The sequence below is a fragment of the Sylvia atricapilla genome, chromosome 6 (assembly GCF_009819655.1).
Source record: "Sylvia atricapilla isolate bSylAtr1 chromosome 6, bSylAtr1.pri, whole genome shotgun sequence".
Classification (NCBI taxonomy): Eukaryota; Metazoa; Chordata; class Aves; order Passeriformes; family Sylviidae; genus Sylvia; species Sylvia atricapilla.
Genome location: NC_089145.1, coordinates 34942500 through 34962500, shown reverse-complemented (window position 1 = coordinate 34962500; position 20001 = coordinate 34942500). Strand labels below are relative to the sequence as shown.

General features: G+C 46.7%; 2 protein-coding genes across 3 annotated transcripts in view; one reads left to right on the top strand and one right to left on the bottom strand.

The window, feature by feature from the left end:
* Positions 1–20001, bottom strand: part of FANCM (FA complementation group M) — a 54597-nt gene that overhangs the window by 31532 nt on the left and 3064 nt on the right. For both annotated transcript variants that reach the window (XM_066321464.1, XM_066321465.1), the window contains exons 5-7: positions 1409–1540; positions 510–642; positions 190–318 (exon numbers count right to left, since the gene is read on the bottom strand). In XM_066321464.1, the coding sequence (XP_066177561.1) occupies positions 190–318; positions 510–642; positions 1409–1540 (394 nt within the window). The remainder of the gene's footprint in view (positions 1–189; positions 319–509; positions 643–1408; positions 1541–20001) is intronic.
* LOC136363197 (heme-binding protein 2-like) lies at positions 8866–15971 on the top strand. Its single transcript, XM_066322274.1, has 5 exons — positions 8866–9094; positions 11985–12076; positions 13099–13240; positions 14644–14827; positions 15754–15971. The coding sequence occupies exons 1-5, from the start codon at positions 8866–8868 to the stop codon at positions 15923–15925; spliced, it is 819 nt and encodes a 272-aa protein (XP_066178371.1). The 3' UTR covers positions 15926–15971.

The following is a 20001-nucleotide window of genomic DNA, read 5'->3' as shown; positions in this document are numbered from 1 at the left end:
CAACCTTCATTTTAGACCAAATTAAAAACTTCAAACATAGAAGACTTGCTTGAAAGTAGCTAAAACCACTGAGGGGAGAGATGGAAGGAGAGACAGAATATTGGGAATTCAATCTGGAATAAAGAGCAGCAGCAAGTGCAGCAGAACTTTGAAACAGGAATATTCTGTCTCTAAGAGGGGAATCCTGACCTGCTGTGCTCTTGCAAACACTTCCACCCTCAGGAGTCCCAGCAATGTCTGAGAACATTTCCTGCAGCTGCTGGTAGAGTTCCATGAAGTCCCTGTTGCGCCCCAGCTCATTCTTGGTGCGGGATAAACCTTTGGAGAGAGTTGGGACAACTCAGGATTCCATTTGCTCCCCCAAACAGACTCTGCCTTCAACATGAGGGGAACAAAACACCAAATCCACCAGCAACCCCTCATTCTTTCAGGTGTTTTGTGCCAAAGCAGTGAGGTAGATGAAATTAAGAGTGGAGCTGAAAGGAAGGATGCTCCTGAGGACATTTCACCTTTGGATCCATCCATGATTCCCCACAGGTAGATGAATAAAGAGCGGATTCCCATCTGCAGCAGCAGCTCGTACCCGTGGTACAGACTAATACAAAGGGCAAAGTCTCCTTCAATGATGCCCTGATGGATTCCCTGGGGGAGAAAAGCAGGCTCTGACTGAATTAGGAAGTGGCTGAGGAGCAGGAATCCCACTGCAATTCCAGCCCAAAACCAGAGCAAACCCCAAAGTGATGCCCAGGGAGCAGTTTGTCCTTCAGAGCCCTCAGGGGACAGACTGCACACTGCTCAGTGAAGGCAATCCTCTTCCACCTCCAAAATGCCTCTGTTATCTCCCAAAACGAGCTCATCAACCCTCATACTCTGACAGCTGAGCCAGCAGCATTTGGGAAAACCAGGGATTTCTGGCACATCCATCCAGGCTACAGAATAAAGGCAGGAAAGTTGCCATGCTTCAGTGAAGGAGATTTCCCATTGCTCTTTTTGAGGCACACAGTCTTTTTTTTTGGGCAATTTCCTTTAAGTTTACAAAATTCAACAATTCCATGAGGATTTACCAAAAAACAGGAGCAGGAATATACCTTTGAGGGGAAAATGAAAACTTGGCTGTCAGTGATCCCAATGTAAGTTCTTAAAGCAATTTCACTTAAATGCAGTTGTTGATCTTTTCCTCAACTCTCCTATACTGGCATCCTGAGATGTGGAATAATTAGGAATATTTTATAGATTTCATAAATTATCTTAGAGATCCCTTCCATCCCGAATTGTGCTGTGATTCTATGACATTTTATTCCATGGCTAAAACCAGAAATCTACTTCAAATATCTCTGGGAATGTTGTAACTATGGATTATTCCTATTTATTCACTATTTTAATAGTATGAAATGAATAAAGAACTTACTGCATGTTGTGCAGAGGGGTTCTTCCTGAACTGATCCCTTGCCAGGATGATCTGGTACTTGGTCAGGCTGGGAATTTCCCTCCTGGATAAAACTCCCACCTTAATCAGGCGCCCAGCAAACGCTTCCAGCACCTGCAACCAAAACCCAGCACAGGTGAAGGGAGGGTGGAGCTCTTTGAAATGATTTCATTTTTATAGATCTTACTCAACAGAACATGAGCAGCTCATTGGTTTTGTTTGAGACAGAGGATTTTTCCAAGTGAGCTGTGCTGAATTTGGAGTGCTTTGTTACTGGTCCAGGTGCTCTGCCTCAGTGGAAGGTTCTCCATCATCAGGATGTTTTTAGGATAACTCCCAAAAATCCTGCCAGAGCACTTGGACAAGGCTCTCAGGCACAGGGTGGGATTACTGAGGTGTCCTATGCAGGGTCAGGAGTTGGACATTATCCTCCTGCCCTAGGATAACCCTGAATCCACCCAACAAGCGAGGAAGGGAAACTCCCCCTAGGATGTGGGATGGAACAAGGGCTGACCCAGCAGAGAGGGACAGGAATGGGATGGACACCCAGGTACAGATCAGGAGCTGCAGTTTCCTACTCACTGCTCACACTCCAGTGGCAGTTTAGCCCTAGGAACATTTGGATTCACCTCTGAGAAGACTAAACTGGGTGAAGGACTGGCCAACACACCTAGAATCTGTGTGTGGAAGGGATGGGAGTCAGGACACACGAGCAGAGAAGAACAGGCATAGGCACAGCATCGTGTCCCGTTTCCTGCAGAACCCACCCCAAAACACAGCTTGTTTTCAAACATCACATGTACCTGCTTTCCACCTCGCTGCAGCAAGGACAATAACCTGCACTAATGCATCTTAATCCTGTTTTTTCCTCTTTGTTTCCCAGCCTTAGGTGGTCAGGATTTTTCCACAGACTTAGTTTGGCCTGAGCGCTAACTCTGCCGTAATTGCAGTAATCAGATTTGTCCTACAAACGCTGTTTACAACCTGTTGGCCCCCTTGGCCAAGGGCCCCAAAAACATCCCAGTGCACAAGAACAGGCTTCTCCAAAGCTGACAGACAGTTCCCCATTGCTACTTTCATGCACATCGAGTTTCCCAAGTTTTCCAGGTGCTCCAGTGGCAGCACAGCTGCCCTGCCCTAAGAAAGCTATAGAGTAACAAATGCCTAAATCCCTTTAGTGTCCCTTCAGCCCACTGAAAAGCAGCCACCTACACCAATAAAGTCAGGCCTAAGTCAGGCTGCCAACACTGATCCCAGCAGGCCTGGAGCTGGGGGGAAGAAAATGTCCTGGCAGGTAAAGAAAGCCACATGCAGAACTCAAACTGTGTTTATCCCTGAGTAACAACATCCCATTTGTTACCCCAGGCACTACTCCTGTGCTGGGCATCCAGATCCTGTTAGGATGCACAAATATCTTTAACAAGCCCATGCTGCTCATGCTCTGGCAGTGCAGGGACAGCTCAGTTTAACTTCTGTCTGCTTGCTTTGATTTATTCTTATGGTTCAGTTTATAATTTAGTTTTTAGTATCGTTTATTTATAGGTCTTCTTTTATCTTCTTCTGTGTGCAGAACCTGTGTGGCATTAAAATGAAAACAAAACCATAGAATGGTTTGGGCTGGAAGGGACCTTAAGTCCCATTTCATTCCCACCCCTTTCCATGGGCAGGGACACCTCCCACTGTCCCAGGCTGCTCCAAGCCCCAGTGTCCAACCTGGCCTTGGGCACTGCCAGGGATCCAGGGGCAGCCACAGCTGCTCTGGGAATTCCAGCCCAGCCAGGAATTCCTTCCCAATATCTAATTTAAATCCAATCTAAAACCCTAAGGAATGGAGCGGGAATAACTGCCATCATCAGTGACAGCAGCATTATCCCCCAAAGAATCAAAAATGCAAGGAGGAATTTGGAAGGGTGAAGGGAAACTTGTGTCAGCCCCAGCTGCAGTGGGGGAGCCATGCTGGGGAATTTCCACCCTGCCCATCCATGCCCACAGGTCACTGCAAACAGCAAACTGCAGCCAGCAGGATAAGCAGCTTACAGCAGATAAAGGGAAATCACAGTCATGGAGCCGGAATTCTGAGTGCTTTGGTGCATCTTGGGTTGCTTCTCTTCCCTGGAAGGGTGGGGAGGAGCTGTGATGGAATTCCCAGATCCAGCTGGATCCCTGACAGTGTCCAAGGCCAGGCTGGATACTGGGGCTTGGAGCAGCCTGGGACAGTGAAGGTGTCCCTGCCCATGGGGTGGCAGTGGATGGGATTTAGGGTGTCTTCCAACCCAAACCATTCCATGACTTTACCCTGGGCCATGGGATGGGAGCCAGCCACTCTCTACCCTCTGGGTTCAGCCGAGCCCCCACGGGGCTCCAAGTCCTTCCCAAACCCTGCTCGGGGCTCTTTTATCCCCAGGGGAGCTGGGTCACAGCCTCACAGCTCCCAGGGAAAGCAAGGCAGGATACTCCATCCCCAGGCATTCCTTCTAACTAAGGCTCATGGATTAATTAAGCCAAATAAACCACAAACACCTCTAACACCACCAACAAGCAGACACCAACTGGAGACTAGAGTAGTGCCAGGAATTTCTGGAGGAAAGCGGGGAAAAATGAAGAAATCAAATGTTGTTTTCATAAAATACAGCCAAAACCATTCACCAAGCCACTGGGAAGGCTGAATGCAGAAGGAGTTAATTTCTCATATTAGTGAGAGCAGAACTAAAAATGCAGTTTAGTTTCAAGGGTTTAAAATCCAGAACTTGGTGTTTGATCCCAGAGTTTGTTACTGTCCTGTTGTTTTTCAATCCAGTCCGTACCTGATGATTCCCTTTAAAGGACAGAGATAGAGATGTCTGTGCCAGCTCATTGGAAAAAGTATTTACCAAATAAACCAAAATACTGACCATGAAGGAAGAACTCAGTGCTTTTTATTTGAATGGATCTCACTGGAATAACTCATTACCCTCCCATCCATCAAACTCCAAGCAGCTGGACATGAGCACACTTGAAATGCTGAAGATGAAGCTTAAACTATGTCTCAAGTAGTGGAAATGGAGTCAGGCTTTTCACAAAATGTTCCTCTTGAAAAGAAATTAATATTTTCATTAAAAAGTAATGGCCACTGGATCTGATATTTCAGTGCTGGTTTATGATTTCCTATACTTGTTGCAGAGCTTTTTTTTTTCTAAAAAGCAATTTCCATTACCTGGACTTTTCTGTTTCATCCCTTGACCTAGTTTCTAACATATAAGAAAATGATATTGTCCCTGTTTGTTCAGTGTACACTCCTGTCTGATTTAATCACCTTCTGCAAAACAAACCCAGCACTGTTATGAAAGACAGCATGATCCAGTCACCTGGAGCTTCAGAACTACCAGGGAACAGTAAACACAACCTACTTAGGAGAGCCTCAGCAGCAGGCACTGCTCACTGATTACATTTATCTTGCCTCCATACCTTAATTTTTAATTAAAAAGATAATACTTCTGGAAAAGTCCCCTCAGCCTTTCCCAAACACTTTGGTATCGTGTTACCCAAACACAGCCATAGAATTAATTCCAATTAATTGCTCAGGAGCGCTGGTGGCTCTCTCCAGCTCAGTAACTGGAGTTCAGAGCTGACAGATTTACAGCCAGCAGATAAAAGACAACCGGCAGAGTTATCCCACCCAAAAGACTTTCTCTGTTCTGAGGTAACTCACACAGCAAACCACAATGAGTTCTTGGAGCCCATGATGAGCTTAGAACTTGTTTTTGGAGCTTTGACAGGAGCTGAGGACTTGTGTACAGGGCAAAAAGCTGTTCCTGTGCCAGCTACACCTCACTAAAAACTGCTCCTAATCTGTTTTCTGTTGGCACAATAAAAAAAAAAAACAAAGGCTCTAAACTAACGCCCTGACCTAATTATTTTAGTGCAGATTTGCAGGGGTTCTTTACCAAAGAAAAACACCCATAAATAACTGTTAGAGTGGCTTTTCTTTCTCAGTGGAGAAGGGTGGCAGAAACCTGCTGCCAAGCAGACAAAATCTCCACAAACAGGGATTCCAAAGGTGCATCTCCTCCACAGGAGCTCCCCAAGTGCTCCCAGCTTCCCCTGACAGCCCTGACTGGGTTCTGGGTTTTACAGAGCATTTTACAGAGCCAGGCTGTCCCAGGGCAGAGATCCTGCAAGGAGGCGTGCATGCAGCCAGAGCTGCTCCCACCGCTCCAGGGAAGGTCAGAGGATGATCCAAAACATTCCCTGCTTTGTTCCAGCACTGTACCCAGGAAGGTTTGGGCTCCCCAAGGGTGATACCTTGAGGAGTGTCTACGCAGTAGCCAATACTCCCAAAAAGTAACTTCCAGGAGCAAACCATGTTTAGTATCTGCCAGCTGGGGGAGGCTCTGGCACTGAGTTCAGTTTTAGGGGCTCTGGATATCTGACTGGCACTGAGTTTAGTTATTTTCTTGTAAAACTTCAGAGTCGTGACAAACAAACCAGGCAGAAAAGTGCATTTTGTGCAGCTTTCCTCCTGACTTTTTCTCACCTGGCCAATGGAGGAAAGCAGCAGGGACACAGCAGGGTAGGGTGGATTTTAGCAGATCTTGTCACTCTCCAAACCCAATACTGATCAGCCCAGTGATGATCTTGGCACCAAAGTTTTGTTACAAGTTTATATTAACTCATTCACCACCCTGCCCAATCTTCCAGGGACATGAGACACACAAAATCCACTGTTCTTCCCTGGAAGCTAGGATCCATCAAAAAAATCCAATATTTGTCTTTTTCTAACAGCTGAGTTTTCTCCTGTTAGAGCATTTTTATTTTCCTAAAGGTTATAAAACAAAACCTCCAGTTTTTACTTTTCAATTAATTTCTCCACGAACAATTTTACTTTTTATGGAGAAATATTAAGAAAGAAGTGGCTTTTCTATATCAAGATACCACTCAGTAAGTGACTGTCAGACAGAAAGGAGTATTCCACTAAGGATAGTTTGGATGCGAAATTTTTAAGGCTGAATATCAGTTTTTCTGTTCTATTCAGAGATAGAACCTGCCAGGAAAGCACTGAGAACACAGCAGTATCGAAACTGTGTTTTCTCAAGAGTGGCTGTTGATTAGCCAGCAGTCATACACAAAACTAGCAAGTTTGGGGGGAAAAAAACCGCAACAAATATAACAAAAAATCAGTTTTTTTCACCTGCAGTGATGAGTTCCTCTTATCTATCCAGCCCATCACATCTTCAGTACTCTATCAAATGCAATAATTACCAAGCTCCTCAGGAATCAAAGACAAATTAAATACACACAGAGTAATTTGTACAGATGGATTTTTAAAACAGGATTTTAAGCTCCTCCCAGCCTCTTTCTCATAGTCAACATGCTGTGGCATTTCACATATATAGAGAAATTTAGCTGTGATTTAAAACTATTTTTCTGCTGGTTGGTTTTTCTTCATCTTCTCATCTCCAGCAAAGACATTTAATATTTAGAAATAAATTCATTTAAGCAACTATTAATTCTCATAATTAATGCATAAGCAAAAGAGTTTGGGCTGTTTTCCATGATTTATTTATGCAGGATGGGCAGAAAAAGAATATCCACACATTGATTCAAACAGGAATGCCAGTTCTTGGAAGGAATCTTCCAAGAGCCAGGATGCCCTCCCTTGGTACTGATAACCCAAAATTCAGTGGAAAATTCCTCATCCCCAGCACTGGTGTGAGATGTGGGATTTACCTGGGGCAGGGATGGGTTCCCACTGTGCCTTTCCTTAGGGTTCAGCCAGGTCTAAGAGGGAAACATGGTCACTGCCAGAAAATTCCCTGCTGGGAGGGAGCCCGTGGTGCTGCTCTGGGGCCCGTGAAATCAGATCAGCACCCAGCCAGACACTTAAACAAGCATCAGCTTCAGCCTTGCTCCAGGATTTGCCTTCCCAGTGAATTCCAGAGGCTCTGGTGCTGATTCGCCCAGCAGCCCAGAGCTCAAACCCCCCTCAGTGACCTGTGCTTCACTCCCTGCAGCCACTGGATCCCAAAAAAACCCTCTCAAGACATTCCCAGCTGCACCTGTTTGTGAATTCCCCAAGGAACAGCAGGATTTGGGTCTGCCCTGCCAGGAGCACAGTCAGGACTGGCACATCTCAGCTTCTGAGGAATTTAGGGTTCATTTTCACAGCCAGCTCAGCCCTTGGGGCTGGGGAGCCAAAGCTGAGCCTGGAGAAAATGACTGCTCAGAAAAAGGGAAAAAGGAAGGGGCAGGTTAAGCATCACAAGTCATATCCTCAACCTCCAGCTTTCCCTGGATGCATCAATAGTGCACAGGAAAGGATTATTTTCCTATTATTCTAAACCCCTAAATGCCCCGAGATTCCCTTTCCTGCCTGCCCAAAAAGGGCCACAACAGCCATTTCATGTTGATTTTGGAATGAAAGACAACACTGAATCCCCAGAGACTCCTGATTCAAACCCAGATCCTACTTTAATTGCCATATCCAGCTCATAACGGGCCTGCACATTCCCTCGCCCACACAAAGGCTCGTCTCAGCAACTGCAAAACTGCACAGCTGAAAACTTCCAAAGCTGGACTTCAGTAGCAAAATATCCCCGAGTTTTGCGCTCCTAACATTTTGGAAAGACCTCAGAGACCTCCTAAATTAAATGAAAGATGGTTAAGCCAACTTTAAAGTGTGGTTTGAAAGCAGCAAAATAAAATCACAATAAAGAAGAACTAACAGGACACGAAGAGCAGTGGGGAAAACACAACGAAGATAACAGCTGGGAGAGTGGGAATGAATGGCCAAACAGACACAACATAAACTTGTGCAAGTTCTGCACTGCTTGGGGTGAAGGCACAGAGCACCAGGAGCAGGAATCTGCCCGTGGACCCATCCACCCCTGGCTCTATTCATCCCTGCCCCAGCTGAGCGGGCAGAGCCGGGTCCCTCCCAGGGTCTCCCTCCCTCCATCCCCACGGCCTCCCTGCCCCGGTGTTGAGAGGGCAGAGGTGGATCCTCTCTGGGTCCCCCCACCCCTGGTCCCTTAAACGGGCATCCATCCCTCCGTCCTCAGGCTCCTGGGTGCCCTGCCCCGCGCTGGGCAGGCAGAGGTGGATCCCCATCCCTGTCTCTGTCCATCCCCGGCTCCCGGGTGCCCTGCCCGGAGCTGGGCAGGCAGAGGCGGATCCCCATCCCTGTCTCTGTCCATCCCCGGCTCCCGGGTGCCCTGCCCCGCGCTGGGCAGGCAGAGGCGGATCCCCATCCCTGTCTCTGTCCATCCCCGGCTCCCGGGTGCCCTGCCCCGCGCTGGGCAGGCAGAGGCGGATCCCCATCCCTGTCTCTGTCCATCCCCGGCTCCCGGGTGTCCTGCCCGGAGCTGGGCGGGCAGAGGCGGTCCCCGCGCTCCCCCCGCCCCCGGTGCCGGTCCCTTGATAAGCTCGGCGGCGGTACGGCGGCGGCGGCGCACGGAGCGGGGATGGAGACGGGCGGGTGCCGCATGGGGGGCGCGGGGCCCGCCGGCCCGGCCGCGATCACGCTGGAGGAGCTGGACGGGCTGGCCGAGGAGAGCCCCGACTCCGCGTACCACAGCCACGGCAGCAGCCTGGAGGAGGAGGCGGCCGAGCGCATGGACGACGAGGAGCAGGAGCGGCTGCTGAACTACTGGCAGAGCGTGGGCAGAGGGCACCAGGTGGACGTGCCCCGCGGTAAGGCCGGGATGCGGGATTAGGGACGGGCAGGCGGGATGGCTCCGGGGACGGACTGGGGGACACGGCCATGAACACCCCGCAATTAAACACCCCGCAAAGTCCTGGCGTGAGTCTGAACCACCCGAAGTCTGGCTCTGAAGCTGCTAAAGCTGCACCCGGGGCGATGCAAAGCTCTTCATAAGCGGCTGCAGCAGCACTGGGATGACCTATTCACACTAAAAACGATCAGTGCGAGCTTTCAGAGCTAATTAAATATTAAACTGACTACCTGCAAAAGATTCTTCCTAAGAATATCCCCTGTACAGTTCTTTAAGGAAAGAGGGCTGTGTTTAAAAGTGGCATGGAGTAAACAAGTAAAGGATTGATCTGCTTTTGACAGCGAGGCTCCCAGGCTCATCTTAGTCAGGAATTGGTTGTTTTTAATTTTAACAGAGACTGATGAGTCAGAGAACTCTTAACAAGCAGAAGAGAGTCAGTCAGACTTTAACTCTGCCCTGTCCTGCCCAGAGCAGCAGAGATCTGCAGGTCACTCTCCTTCCCTGAGATGGGGAGAGCCAAACGGCACTCAGGCTGCACTGGACATTATCAGTACTAAATTCCTGTTCTTAAAAAAATTCTTTCTATATTCCAACACAGCAAACTGAGCTGTCAATCCTCCTTTTCCAGCCACACCTTGAAGCGTCATCTTAACTCTGTAAATAAAGCTTTACAATGACAATTAACGTGCTAAAAGAAGGGTAAGATGGGTCTGAATAGAACTCCCTGCCTTGCCTTGCTCTCAGTGCCCCTGGAGGGGTCTCTGGACACCCGGTGCCATCACTGCTCACTCCAGCAGCCACTGGAATGCTGGAATCTGACAGCTCCGGGATCTCCAGGGCACGGAGGGTTTCTAACACTCCTGAGTCCTCTAAGAGAACTCCGTTCAGCCCTTAAGTCGGTCCTTAAGAGAGCTCCGTGCAGCAGAAAACCAAAGCCCTTCCCACTGAATTATCCGGTGTTCTGCAATTCCTAAATTCCAGCACGAGGGATACAAAGTTTAAGGGATATATCAAAAGGGGGGTGTAACCAGGTTCTAGTTACATAGTTATACAATATTACAGGCTTGCTCTGTACCACTCGGCACATGTTACAAAAATCAAGATAGAATAATAGATTTTTTCTTCAGGTGCTGTCCAGAACTGAAGGAGGAGGGGAGGCAATGGAGGGGATTTTCCAGAAGGAGGAGCCCCCCTGTGACAAGGAGCAAACCATGTTCCTGCGTCTCTGCTCCCTGGGACAGGATGCTGGAGCTCTGCCAGGGAGGGTCAGGATGGAGATCAGGGAAAGGTTCTTCCTCCAGAGGGTGGAATAAGAGCTGGAAAACCTCCCCAGGGAATGGGCACGGCCCCGAAGTGGCCAGAGCTCCAGGAGCCTTTGGACAGCCCTGCCAGGGATACTTAGGGTGGGATTGTTGGGAGGTCTGTGCAGGTACAGGGGTTGGGCTGATCCCTGTGGATCCCTGTGGATCAATGTGTTTCATGTGGAAACCATGACTTCAGAAAACACAACTGTCCTTACCCCTCCTGCTGTCTGCCTGGCCCTGTGCAGCTGGAGCTCTCCAGATTGGGACAACACTGAGCAAAGATTCATAAACTGAAGGATAAAATTCCCCAAAGGACTTTAAGCACTTGCAGTCCTTATCCTCTGCATTAATACGGAATGCAAAAAGCATACCCCCCGCCTCCACTATTAGATAAAGTAATCTAAAAATAAGAGTTAACTTTTCTAGAGTCCTGAAAGCTTTCCTAATTATTGGAAAATTCAGTACTGAACTCTAATCTACTTTTCTTTTTCCCTCAACCTCCAAAGAGACCCATTTACATGTCAGTTATGAGTCACATTCTAAACCCTTTCCAGTGATGTACTGCAAAAGAAAAAAGTTTACATGTAACTAAAATGTAGCTTTCTCCCCTTTATTTTTCTTCCTCCCCTTTGTTTAAGGATCTTTACTATTCCAAATAGTCTTAAGGCTAAACCTCTGGACTGGATGCCAGGAGATGGAGGGTTGATTCCCAGCTCAGCTACAGATTTACTGAGTGACCTCGGCCAAGTTAATTCTCCTGCATCTTAATTCTCCTCTCAAACACGGATAATACCCTCTTCCCCCATCACCCTGCCTGAGGCACCTCAAACTCCCAGAAAAAGGGCTCTAGGAACTGAAACTCGTCCTTTTCCTCCATGTTCATGGGGCAGCAGGGCAGGAATTCACATCCAGACTGTCAGACACTGCACATAAAATTGAGTTTCTAATCCTCTAAATACACAAATGCTTTCATCACTTCAGCTTTGGAACGCAAGGGAGCAACTCTTGTGGAAGAGAGACATTCCACTCCTAAGACTGACCCTGTATCCACAGTTCCCAAGCCTGTCTGTCAGGGATCTACTCCTGAGCAGAATTCATCCATGACCTGCAGCTAGAATTGATGTCAGGGCCACCACAGTTATAAATGCACCTTTAGACACTAAACATCCCCTGGAAATTAATTCCCACAGCAGCATTTCCTTGAGCCTGGGAACAAGAGCAGCCAAGCTAATTTACAACATGTGGATACACCTTAATTCAACAGCACAAGAGTTGCTGGAATTGGGAATGCCCCCTGCACAGGGCCAGGGAATGGGGCACAGCCAAAAGCTTTCTGTGGACACTTGGGTAGCTGGAAATTTAGGGAATGGGAAAGGGAAATCTGTTCCTAACAGCACAGGTGACCTCTCCTCTAGGAAAAGCTTTTCCCTACCCTAGAGAAGAGCAAACAAAAGCAGCCACACAGATGCCAACAGAATGAAGCACATTTCAGGGTCGTTTCTGCAGCCTGGAGTCTCACATGAGAACTGTGTGGTTCTGTTGCAGACATGGCAGAGCCCATCCAGCAGCTGACCAGGAATAACAACCCCCAGGAGAGGCAGAGCATCCCTTTCACCCTGATCCAGCGCAAGGAGAAGGTACTGCTGCCCTTCCCAGCTGCAAACGGTGTTGGCAGAGCTGCCTCCCAGAAATGGGGCTCCCTACAAAGTCCTCTTAAACGTTTGGGATTTTGAGCATTGAGTGCAAAGCTTTGTAACTCTGCCACTCCCTCTCATTTGGAACATCTCACCCTTTGTACACGTGTAATTTTCTTTTTTGCAAGGTAGAAACTATCAGGAAAGCCAGAAGATGTTCAGGAATTACAGCCTTTGAGACGTAATTAATTTAACAAAAACCCCTCTTACTTTGCCATTTGAAATAAAATGCCCATTTTTGTTACTTAAATCAGTACATTTGCTCCTTTACAGACATGTTGATAAAAGTTAGCAAAGAGTACTTGAAAGAGATGAATACCTGAAATTAAAACCAAAAATGTACTTCTGTACCATGGATCATTATCAAACAAAGCACCACTTTAAAAACCCATTTTATCCTCTAATAAAAACTGAAACTAATGTACGGTAAATTGCTTCCAGCTCAGGAAATGTGTAAATAAATGTCTAACCTTAAATCAAAAACCTTAAAAACCTTTAATGACCACCTATGAGGACTTTCTGGCCACATTTCCTTGAAACAGATTTAAATAAATCACACTTATAAATACCATCATTTCAGTGTGTTTCATCTAAACAGTCTGGGACTCCTGACTGTTTATGTTGAAATAATTTTTTTAATTTTATAGCATTACTGTAACAACTGCAGCTGAAAAATAAGGTTAGTCAGTGTTAATTGTAATTAAATGTTCAATAGTGCTAGTCCAAAGGATGACAGATCCTTATTTTAAAGGAGAACTATCTGGAATTTTCCTGAAGTCAGTTTGATCCAAAATCAGCAGTGCATTCCTTGGTTTACAGGAGGGAGGATTAAAATCCATGTTTCTTTCAAGATCACATCGCCGAGAGCTGAAAAGACGCAGTTCTCATGCCTAACTGGTATTTGTTTGGTTGATGTATTTAGATGGTTCAATTAAAATCCCAAATTCTCCTCTGTGTATTTGCAGCTGGGGGATCTGCTCTATGAGAAAAGGCAGTATGGGAAAGCCAAGTGGGCTTGTATCAAAATGAAAGAGAAGCAGTACGAGCAGAGCATCTGCCTCGGCTTCATGAAGCTCATGAGGTACATCTGTGAGCAGAACTCTTCAGGTAATGGACACCCCAATCCTACAGCACTCAGAAAATTGTGTTTCTGCCCTCATTCCTAAATAGGGAGATGCTTTGAACAGCTTTTACCAAATATACACCCTGTGGGGATGTTTTTCCATGCTACAGCCTTTCCAGAAAAATCATGTAAATCATGCAATTGTTTGGGTTGGAAGGAGCTTAAATCCCATCCAGTGCCACCCCTTCCACTGTCCCAGGCTGCTCCAAGGTCTCTGCTGGAAATCTGGCACTTGCTACAGGATTTTCAGGGTTTCATTTTCACAGCAGCTCTGAAATCACCTGTCAGAGAGTGATATCAAAAAGGACCAGAATTTTCTGCCTCCTTCCCTTTAGTTCAAGATATTAAATTGTCCCTGTCCCAATGGACACGGCAAATTTGTGGTTGAAGCATGTTTTCCAGAAAGATAATCCAGTTTTAACTCAAAATAATGGCAGATCCACCGTGTTGTTGAGAGCTTGTGCCTGCCTGTAAAAGGTGCACCTGCTGTCCAATCCAATTTAATCTGGTTTTCATTTCCAGACATCAGTTCTCATATTTTTCATCCTCTAGTTACTATCAAGTTTTGCCATGTTTAGTGTTCTGTGCTGTAATTGAGTCAGCCCTTAAATGTTTTTCCAAGAAAATACAAACATTGATCACAAAAGCTTTTCCTTCCTCAGGTACCTTCTTCACCCTCTTCATTGTTTTAACATTTTTAACATGGTTTAAAAGTAACTTTTAGCTCCAGAACTGCAGGGTTTTTATCTATACAGAAGTGAAGTTCTCTCTGTCAGCCATCTCTGCCTCCTGCAGTCCAAAAACACAACAGTACAAAAAAATCCTGCAACATCTTTAACACCAGCAAACCCTCAATGAATTTACAGAGCAGCCCCTTCCCTTGCCTGAAGTTTTGTTCCCAAATATTTAAACCATGACACGAAAGGTCGGTTTGAAGATGAACACAATTCTTTTAGAAGGGGGGAAAAGACCTCCATGAAGAGAGGAGAGCTCACTAAACACTGGGTTTTGGACACAAATGCACAAACACCCGCACACACACGCATAAACTACAAAGCACAGCAAAATCATGGAATCACAGGTGGTTGGGAAGGGACCTTAAAAGATCTTTCTGTCCCATGGGCACAGACACCTTTCACCAGGCTGCTGAAAGTCCAATATCCTGGGACACTTACAGGGATCCAGGGGCAGCCACAGTTTCTCTGGGCACACCCAGCTTGGAGCACACTCCACGCTGTCTAAACCATCCCAATGAAATGGGATTAACATCCCTTAACCCCATGGTGCTCATTTAAAGAATTCAGCACAAGCTCAGCAGGCAAAGCAGAGTGTGCAAACCTTCTCCTGTGTCTCCTGACTCCTCTGACCCCCCCGTGTGTGTGGCCAGGGCTGTACCTGGGGATCACGGTGCCCATTGTGACCATCGTGCACACCAATGAGGCACAGTCGGCAATGACACAGGCGGTGACAGTGGCCTATTACCTGCCCGAGGTGCTGCAGGATGAGCCTCCACACCCCTTTGACTCTGACATCATCATCGAGGAGTGGCCTGCCACCATTGTCTACAGCAGGTGAGAAAAGCTTTTGCTCTGCTCTGCTATACATAGGAAAAACTGCTGCAGTTCTCAATCTGGGCATGTTATGATTTTTAGACTTTGTAGAAATTAACAAATGGTAAAACTTCATTTTCAGGAGTTGTAAAAGCTGACTGTTTTATGAATGGAGGCAGGAAACAGTAGTTTCCAATTTATAACAGAGAAAGGTTCTTCCCCCAGAGGGTGGAATAAGCACTGGAAAAGCTCCCCAGGGAATGGGCACAGCCCCGAGGCTGCCAGAGCTCCAGCCCTATCAGGGATGCCCAGGGTGGGATTGTTGGGGAGTCTGGGCAGGGCCATGATTGGACTCCACAATCCTTGTGAGTCCCTTCCAGCTCATTTATATCAATTACTTGGCAAAATGATGCATCTGTAAATGTGCGATAAAGGACCTTCAGGCTATTCTGTGTAGTTGGGAACAAAGCATCTGACATGGCCCAGAAAACTTTAATGAAAAATTGTTTGGGATCAATCACAGCCAGTACCGTTGGTGAAACACAATCAAGTAATTCAGAAGGCATTTCTGGGCTCTGGAAAAACAGTGAGTTTAAAATGAATCACAGAATGAACCAGATTGGAAAAAACCTTTGAGATCATTGAGTCCAACCTCTGACCTAACATCACCTTGTCACCCAGACCACGACACGAAGTGCCACATCCCATCCAGGCTTTCCTTAAACACCTGCAGGGATGGTGCCTCCACCACCTCCCTGGGCAGCCCTTTGCAATACCCAATCACTCTCTCTGTGAGCAGCTTTTCCCTCATGTCCAGCCTGACCCTCCCCTGGTGTAGCTTAGGACTGTCCCCCTCTGCCCTGTCGCTGTGCCCTGGGTGCAGAGCCACCCCCACCCGCCTGGGAGCTGCAGATGCTGCCACAGCTGATCTGAAGTGACCATTGCAGGAGCTTCCGAGGGATCACCAACGAAGACTCCATCATGAGAGAGATCAACCTGCTGGCGGCCATCCTGGAGAGCCCCGAGCTGTGCCTGCGCGACACCTTCATCATCGCCGGCTACACCAACCCTGCGGCCGCCAACCGCCACAATGAGATCTGGTTCCTGCAGCGCCCCTGAGCTGCTGCTGCTGCCCCACGGAGCCTCCTCCCTCCCTCTCTCTCACAGGTGAACCCGGGCAGCCCAGGTGTTCCCCCCTGACAGGTCGGCAAAGGGGCTCCCGGCTGGGTTAGGAACAGCCAGCCCAGCTCAGCCCCCCACCCACAGATCCCTGCGGCCACTCTTACGGCTTTTACACAAATTTAATGGAGGGTTTGGGCACTTTAAACGTTAGTTCACCTTATGTTAACCAGGTAAGGGAGGCAGAGACCTCTTTCCTCACACAGTTACTGGCATCCCTGGCCTGCCTGTGGCTCCTGGAGCCCTGGCCTGCTCTGGTGCTGCACAAAGACCCCACTGGGGCTTGCAGTGTGACACAGCAAACCCACCTCACACAGGCAGAGAAAGAATGTCCAGGTCTTAGTTCCTGAGGAGAACTACCAGATTAAGGCCACTGGGATTAGAGCATGGAGTTAGAACAGGCCAAAGCTGCCAGCTGTGGCACAGAAATCCCCAATGCTTACCTCAGAAAGCTCCCAACCAAAGCATCCCGAGTCTGGAGAGAGACCAAAAAGGCACCACAGTCTACTGCTTATCCAAATGTTGACAGCAAAATTACAGGTTACCCTCATCACACCCCGCCCAGGAATCCCAGGACTGGCTCTGGCACTCCTAAGGAGACACTAGTTATTTTTAACTGCAGTTTTCTGAGCAGTTTATTCTCACAGCTTTGCTGGGTGTTAAAACACTGCAGCTGGAGTAAATTGTTCAGTATTTCTGACACTGCTCTGGTAGTCCCATGCTGTAAATGGCATAAATGACCCAAATATCTACAGAGAACATCTCAGCTGGGCAAGACACCTCTGCTGAGACCAGGGCCAGGCACAGCTGGGTTTGAACATCCCCAGGAATGAGGAGCCCACAGCCCTTCTGGGCCTGTCCCAGCATCTGACCACCCTCACTGTGAGAGCTTTTTCTTCCTAATAGCAATTTGTTGTTTGTTTTGCCCTTCACCCCTGTGATAATCCCTCAGCTGCCAGCCTGGCTCGCTGCAGAGGCTCAGCTCCCACATTCCAGAACCCCCAGAAAGTCTGGGAGCAGCATTCCCACAGCCCAAGAGCACCTACTGCACTTTAGAGTCAGGGTAGCAAACAATTTTGCTCTCCAAAATCCCTCCCTAATGTCTCCCCTTAGTGACATGATGGTAGAGTTTATTCTTGACAGAAGTAAATGTCTTTTTTATATAAAATTCACTGAGTACATCACCAGCATTATTTATTTGGAACAGGATTTAGGGTTCCAACAGAGCTTCTGTGCTCTTTAATTCCAACACACAGACCAGTAACCAGAGCCAGTGGCTGCTAAATCACAGCAGGGTGAGAAAACAACTCCAAAAATAGATTTGTGGAGGACTTCGGGAAGAACCTGAAGCCTCCTGGTCCCACAGGGCTCTGTGCTCAACCCAAAAGCTCTCCCTGAGCTGCAGCCAGAGTGGCCCTGGCTTTAATGGGACTAAGGTACTCTCTGGTGCCTGCTGGCATGGAGATTCCTTGGGAAGCAGAAAGGAGAAGAGGAAAAGGAAAGAGAAAGCCTTAGTTTTAACACAAACAAACCACGTTTGTTTATGGAGAAGAGAAAAAAACCCCAGTCCAACTAAAATGCACTACAGTGTCACAGCCTGGGAAAAGGAAAATTAAAAATGCCAGCCAGTATTAAACTAAAACCACTTAATTAAAGAAAAACAGTGAAATTATTTTAAAAACTGAGTTGAATAGAGGGCCCAGGGAGGAATTAAATTTAAGGTTTTGTTCTCATATCCTCCCCCAGACCTTTATAAGAGCCAATAAAAGTAATTTTCACCTTTGAGAAGATTTTATGATAAATTAAAGAAGTTTCTGCCATCTGATTGCTTCTGATTTCAGTTAGAGAAATTCTCATAAAGCTTTGGCATACCAGATGTTGGATAGCTCCTGGAAGCAGTGAAATTCTCTGATCACAGAGCACCAGTCTGTACATAATTCACATTTCAAACCTCTGCTGCAAAAGCATCTGCTGTGTCCCTGTCCACCCCTCCTGTGGCTCAGCTCCCCATGGATGATGTTCTAGAAACATCCCTGAAGCATAAGCAGATCTGAGTGTGCTGACATCCCACCTGCAGCCCAGCATTCCCTGCTGCTTTTGGCAAACTATGAATTCCAAGATAGGATTTATTTATTTTGACTTCTCTTAGATGGATTCTACTGCTGAGAAAAACAAACAAACCAACAACTACTTCAGCTCTAGTTTGGAGATACACTTTATGGCTTGGTACCAACAGCTGTCACTGGCCCTCATGAGCACAGCTCCAGTGTTTAGCTGACACAAAATAGTCTATTTACTTGTTACACCAGTGAATGCCAAGCAAACATCACTGTTACTCAGATCTGACAACAGCAAGTCAGGCATGATTGCCTAGAACAGGTATTTTGTCATCCATCTATAGCTCTACTTCAGGAGCCACTCATGGATTTTCAGTTTTAATGTGAAGTTATTAGCTTTCCACTCAGGAAAGGAGATAATAAATCAGCATTCACCCCTACTTTTGGAAGATTAAATGATGTAGCCTTAACAGATAAGTGTTATCCTGCATACTGTGTATTTTCCAAACCAGAGTTAGTGCCTAAGAAGTTTATTCCAGCTATTGTGATACTCAGGGCCTTGCTTATTGTATGTAAAGACATCTCCACAGAATTCCTCTGGCATTGTTGTGCTGTGCTGTCTGACACTGTCCTGCGTTCACACTGAAATGTTGTCTTATTTACTCTTTGTCACAATTAAAGAGAATGATTTGATTGTGCACAGGACACCTGCCTCTCGTTCTTGCAGCACACACAAGAAGATTGGGATGCCGTTCTGATTTTACAAAAGCCATTTAAGCCCCAAATCTGAAATGGTCACCTCAAGACCCAGAAGCCACTTCCCCAAGTGCCGAGGCCTCCAGAACTGAGGCTTGGTGCACAAAACCATCCCTGCAGCCCTGGGTGTCACTAGAAGTTGTGTTCTCCAGGAAAGCAGCAGCAATTGAAATGCAAATCCAGACCAGAGAAAGGAAACAGAAAGCGCTGCAGGCACAGGGCAGCACAGGCAAAGCTGCTGGAGCCAAACCAACTTAAACCCCAAGTGAAACAGCCCAAAATAAACCCCTGCACTCAGCAGAGCCTTCAGAGGCACCTGCAGTGATGCAAAACTACTTTGAAGTTCCTCTTGATGCTCATTTACACATTTCCCTTGATTCCTCATTTACACACTCTCGGGTCACTGGGTTGAAAACAGCTGATGCACTCACGAGTTTGCTTTCCAGTGCTCTCTGCAAAGCTACAGCAAAATCAATCAACTTTGACCAAAACCATGCTCTGAGGCCAACAGTCTGATATGTAACTTAATGCTAACTTTTTATGCCTCTAAACAAAAAAGAGCAGGTATTTCAAAGTTTTCGGGGTGGTATTTTATGCAACATCATTTGCCTACAAGGGAAGCCTTCCTTACTGGGAAGGCTCACTAAGAAACAGCTCCGGCCCTCAAAAAATCTCTTACGTTTGGGCATAAAGATTGGTTAAAAAAAAAGATATCATCATCATAATAATTATGGAAATAAACCAATAAATAAATGATTAGGCCAAATAAACCAATTTAAAAAAAAAACTCCAGGAGAACTAATTACACTCACAGATTACTAAAAGCTCTAAAGAATATTCTTTATCAGAGAAAATGTTCCAGTCCACACACAGATTCCTTAAGGCATTCTCATCATCTTAATGCTACTGAGTTCAGCCAAATGCAGAAACTTCAGCTTAGGTCTGGTGTCAATTTTGCAAAGACTCCTGAGAGAGGGTGAGGAAAATTCAATTGCAAGTTTTCTACCTGAGCTTTTCAAGATACTGCAAGGTAAAAGGTGTCACTGGTGCAGAGTGAAACTGCAGCTGCTGGAGTTGAAACCACATTGCTTAATTTACCCTATAATCAAAGTTAATTACATAGGAAAGTGCTGCCTTTATACACATTGCAAGTCTAGACAGAGATGATAAAATATTTACTGTCACTGGCCACTGACCAAAAAG